The sequence below is a fragment of the Saccopteryx leptura genome, chromosome 1 (assembly GCF_036850995.1).
Source record: "Saccopteryx leptura isolate mSacLep1 chromosome 1, mSacLep1_pri_phased_curated, whole genome shotgun sequence".
NCBI lineage: Eukaryota > Metazoa > Chordata > Mammalia > Chiroptera > Emballonuridae > Saccopteryx > Saccopteryx leptura.
The window spans coordinates 54,418,272-54,423,338 of record NC_089503.1 but is presented as its reverse complement, the minus strand read 5'-3'; the positions used below and the strand labels follow the sequence as shown (position 1 = coordinate 54,423,338).

Sequence of the window (5,067 nt, the reverse complement as noted above, 5' to 3'; positions counted from 1 at the left end):
TTTTCAATTAAAATAAATATTTTAACTATTTGGGACCTTCACTTCCTACAACTTTTCTAATTCTGTAAATTTCTTTAAATATTATTCAATAATTTCTATGGCTTCTGTAAGAATAGCAACCCAAAGATTTTGTATTATCATTTGTATTGATTACCAGTCCAATTAAAACAAAAATATTATTTAAATTAAAGAAGTATAGAAAATCAGTAATCTTTATAACTTCAAGGGCTTTCTGAGTATAAATCTTATAAAAATAGCTATGTAATAAAAATAAAAACAGAAAAAGAAAAACTGAAAAGGCAGAAAATTAAAAAGGAAATGACCCTTAATCTGACTGAATTCAAATCTTTAATAAAATTTTTACTAAAACTATATAAAACTTATTAATAATTTAGACATGTAAATACCTTTTCTCAAGACCTTCCTTTAAAATGTTAGAGTGTGAAAACATAATATTGACAACAGAGTTTGAGTATCAGGCATACAAAGTTTTTACTACTCCAAATATTTATTAATTCACACATATTTCATTGAGTATCTAAAAGCTATAAATTAAGAAAAACATATGGAATATTACTGGCAAATTTTACCTGAATTATTAGCTTACTTCATAGTTTTCAAGGCAGGACAAAAATTCTGCTGAGAAGAACTAGTTAGATTAGGGCAATTCTCTAACTATAAACACGACTTTAGTGACAAGACTCAGATACAACTATCAAGGAAAGAATCTGAGAGGAAAAAATAGAAAAGCTTATTGCAGGAAGAAGACAATTATTGCACAATGCAGAGCTTTTAATTAGACTGTGGAGTGCAAAAAGTGTGATGAGAACTGTAGAAAGTGAAGAGAGGTACTTAGACAAAATATGCAATGGAATGTTGAGTAGGGTAAGACTGTACCCTGATTATTTTTAAATACTATAGTTTAAAGATTTACTGGCTAGACTTAGGGCAAAACGAACTATCGCCATTATCATAACATAGTGACTTTTCTTGCATTTGTCAGTATTATTATCTAAACTACTTTTATTTATCTGATCTCCATCTCTCTCTCTCCTGTGCAGAAAGTAATTGTGATAAAAAAAAGTAAAATGCCCACCTCCTGTCAGCCATTATGTCTGGAGTCAATGGCTCCAGCCTGACCCCTAAATTCTTTATCTTGAATGGTGTTCCTGGGCTGGAAGCTGCACATGTCTGGTTCTCTCTGCTATTCTGCTTCATGTACATCATTGCTGTCCTGGGAAATTGTGGGCTCATCTACCTCATCAGCCATGAGGAGGCCCTGCACCAGCCCATGTACTATTTCCTGGCCCTACTCTCCTTCACAGATGTTGCCTTGTGTACCACCACTGTCCCCAATATGCTGTGCATATTCTGGTTCAACCTCAAGAAGATTTACTTCAATGCCTGCCTGACCCAGATGTTTTTTGTCCACGTGCTGACTGCGATGGAGTCTGGGGTGCTCATGCTCATGGCCCTGGACCGATATGTGGCCATCTGCTACCCTTTACGTTATTCCACCATCCTCACCAACCCTGTCATCACCAAAGCTGGTCTTGTCACCTTTCTGAGGGGTGTCATTCTCATCATCCCATTCACCTTCCTCACTAAGCGCCTGCCCTATTGCCAGGGCAACTTTATTCCCCATACCTACTGTGACCACATGTCTGTTGCTAAGGTGTCCTGTGGCAATTTCAAAGTCAATGCTATTTATGGTCTCTTGGCAGCCCTTCTGATTGGGGGCTTTGATATCTGCTGCATTTCTGTGTCTTACACTATGATCTTGAGGGCAGTGCTAAGTCTGTCATCCTCAGATGCTCGTCACAAAGCCTTTAGTACCTGTACATCTCATATCTGTGCCATTGTGATCACTTATGTCCCAGCTTTTTTCACTTTTTTTACCCACCGTTTTGGAGGGCACAATATCCCACACCACATACACATCATTGTGGCCAACCTTTATCTGCTACTACCCCCTTCAATGAACCCAACTGTTTATGGATTTAAAACCAAACAGATTCGGGAATGTGTGATCAAATTTTTACTTGGAGACAAAGTTGTCTTTACCCAAGAAAAATAAATGATAAAATACACAGATTGCCAGAGGTTTGGGAGTAAGGAAAGAATGGAAGAGCAATTTATAAAAGATGTGAGTAAAGTTTTATTAAAAACATGAGTCCTCTAACGCATAAATTTTCTGCAGCATTTTGCAAGTATAGATTTGTTGGAGGAAAGCCAAAGCACCGAGTGACTTTCTGTTCCCAACCTAAGGAAGTGAAGATCAAGGCCAAGCACTTGTGACTGAAAGCAGTCAAGTCCAGGGAAGGCCCAAGGACATGGGTGTTTAAACCTTCTGCAGGCAGGAATCTGACAGCAGATGGTGTGGTGTTATGTCTCAGAAAGGGCAGGATAAATCTAATCAGTTTTGCAAAACTAAATAATAAAATTGTACACTGTTTTCTGCTTGTTAGTTTGTTATGCAAAATAGCATATTTCTGTTTAATAAATTGGATAGCTGATCTCTCCAAGGCACCTCAATTCTGGAGAGATTGGGATCCTCTGCTTGTAGTATTGTTGCTGCCTCATTTCTTTGTGGCTCCTCTTCATGACACCTTGAACATTAACAACATATATTGTGAAATGTTTCTTTTGTGTAAATGTCTGCCAAAGAAGAGAATGCAGAAGAAAAAAAATAACATATCTATTCTTCATTGAGTTTATATTTTACATAAGCGTTTATAGACTCTTGTATCCATGAGAACAGACAGATAACAAAAGGAAAGTTACAGGCCTGGTATCAATGCATGCATTGTGTATAAGAAGAGGAGGCTGTGGTGACATGCAATAAGCATGTTCTCTCCATAAAGGACAAATTCTATTCAATTCAAGTACATTGTTGTTAGGTGATGACATGGGCCCAGTGTTTCAAAAAATTTCAGTATCTTTTAAGACAAGTTAGATTTAAATGTTTTGTGAAGTCTTCCAAATTTAATTATTGGCAAAATGTATTTTGTTTTATAATAGCCTACATTTCATTTAAGACATGTCTAAGAATTATGGTTTTCCCATTTCATCAGGTTGGGATTTCTATGATTTTACACCTAAAGAATATAATTGTAATGTTACCAGTCAAGCAGGCAAAAACACTGATTAAATAATTGTGTGTATTATAATTTATTCTCCCATTCACTCATTTATTTATTTTGGAGGTATTTATTTAGGCTATATTATTGGTCATATCTGGGTTTAATGAGAGAGAGTGACAGAGTTCAATATGATACAACCTGTGGCCTCAGGTAGCTCAGAATCTAGACTATGGCCAAAGATACATGAAAGGAAATGTGAATGAAAGACAAGAAATGATGAAAAAAAAAGTGGAGCAGAAAATAGTGGATAAACACCGCTAAGAGTGTCACTTAAAATAGACTCAGGAGGCTACTAAGGAAGTGGTGCCTAATGTACATCTTGTACCTCAGTTTTCAGAGCTATTAAATTGCTAAACTTGTTGCTAAACTCAGCTCAAGGACAAGCCATGAACTTCCTGGAGCCATAAACATGCTGGAGCAATAACTGCTACATGGACATACATGAACTTCAATTCCTTCCTTGTAGTTTTCACCTCCCTCGTTAATATATTGGGACTAACCAATCTCTAGTGAGCTAGCCAGCAATCCTTCATTTTCATAAAAAAATATATTTTATGGTTTTAGCCTTTCTACACCCTGCCTTTTGTTGTTCTCCCCAGAGCAGAGTTTAGGTTGCTAACTGAATCTTCATCTTTCAGATTTGAATCCTTTAAGATGCCAAATAAACCTTTAATTTGTTTTACAGAGTTAGAACTATATTGGTTAACACCTGCTATCAACATTTTTCATGCAATCATGTACTCCAAACTTATAATTTTTGTTTTAGATAGTGATCATATATTTCATTTTGTTCATGAAGAAAAAGTTTTCTTCAAACTTTTAGGGTCCCTGGCAAAGTATGAAAATTAAAACAGGTTAACAGGAGAAAAGCTCACAAACTTTATTGATTTTTTACATGTACATGGGAGCCTTCAAAAGAGAATGAAGAAGCTACGTGACTAGAGCAGAAAGAATTTATACTTGTTAGACAATAAAACAATAAACTGTGTAAAAAATAGCTCACAACAGTTTAACAAGGTTTTGTTTTTAATTTTTTTTTGGTGCCATTGTTGGGCTAATAAGAGTTTGTCTCTAGTAAAAGGAAAATTTATTTCCTGCTTCTAGGCAAAAAAAAGGGGGAGTTTTTTCTGTACTTATTGCTTCTTCATAGCCTTTCACATAAAATAATTTTTAAGTCAAAGAGGCATATTTCAAGGTGACATGTTCTGATTTTCTTCAGTTTCATATATATTGGTAACATGCATACATAATTCAATATTCAAAATTAGCAAACTATGCAGTAAAAAAAATTTTTTTACAACCCACTATTCCCCTCTGGAGATCTCACCATCATTAAGTCTTGTATGTTCTTCCAGATTCATTCATAATAATAGTCTTTTTTTTTTTTTTTTTAGATTTTACTTATTCATTTTAGAGACAAGAGAGAGTGACAGAAAGAGAGAGAAGGGGGAGGAGCAGGAAGCATCAACTCCCATATGTACCTTGATTAGGCAAGCCCAGGGTTTCGAACTGGCGACCTCAGCATTTCCAGGTCGACGCTTTATCCACTACGCCACCACAGGTCAGGCCTATTGAACTCTTTTTGATTTAACAATATATTGTGTTATTCCTTTATCTTATATCTCTATATATAGAACTTGTATCTTAGTATGCTAATTTCCCTCTTTTACAGTTGGAGTGTTTCTAAGCAATTTTGGGGTGCATAAACTTTATCAACCTCATTTTGTTTAGTTGGAAGGTAAAAAACTATTTCTAGGAAGAATTGGTATGTTGCAGGGCACTGTACCTACATAGAGTTAATATTGCCCATTTGTAGCCCAATGAGTAAAGCAGAAAGTCAAGTTTTTCTCTATATCCATTAAATAATGTTATAAAAGTTTTCAAATATTTTACCATTTGGAGAGGTAATACAATAGCATAGCAC

The 5,067-nt window shown here is 35.4% G+C and overlaps 1 protein-coding gene across 1 annotated transcript; it reads left to right on the top strand.

Annotated features, from left to right (window-relative positions):
- Window positions 1-1,111: 1,111 nt before the first annotated feature.
- Window positions 1,112-2,077, top strand: LOC136394085 (olfactory receptor 52N2). The gene has a single exon (XM_066366696.1). It carries the CDS (start codon window positions 1,112-1,114, stop codon window positions 2,075-2,077), a length of 966 nt encoding a protein of 321 aa, XP_066222793.1.
- Window positions 2,078-5,067: the final 2,990 nt, after the last annotated feature.

What these genes read in the sequence shown, in the direction of transcription:
- LOC136394085 (XM_066366696.1), top strand. Translation starts at nt 1,112, where the DNA reads ATGTCTGGAGTCAATGGCTCCAGCCTGACCCCTAAATTCTTTATCTTG.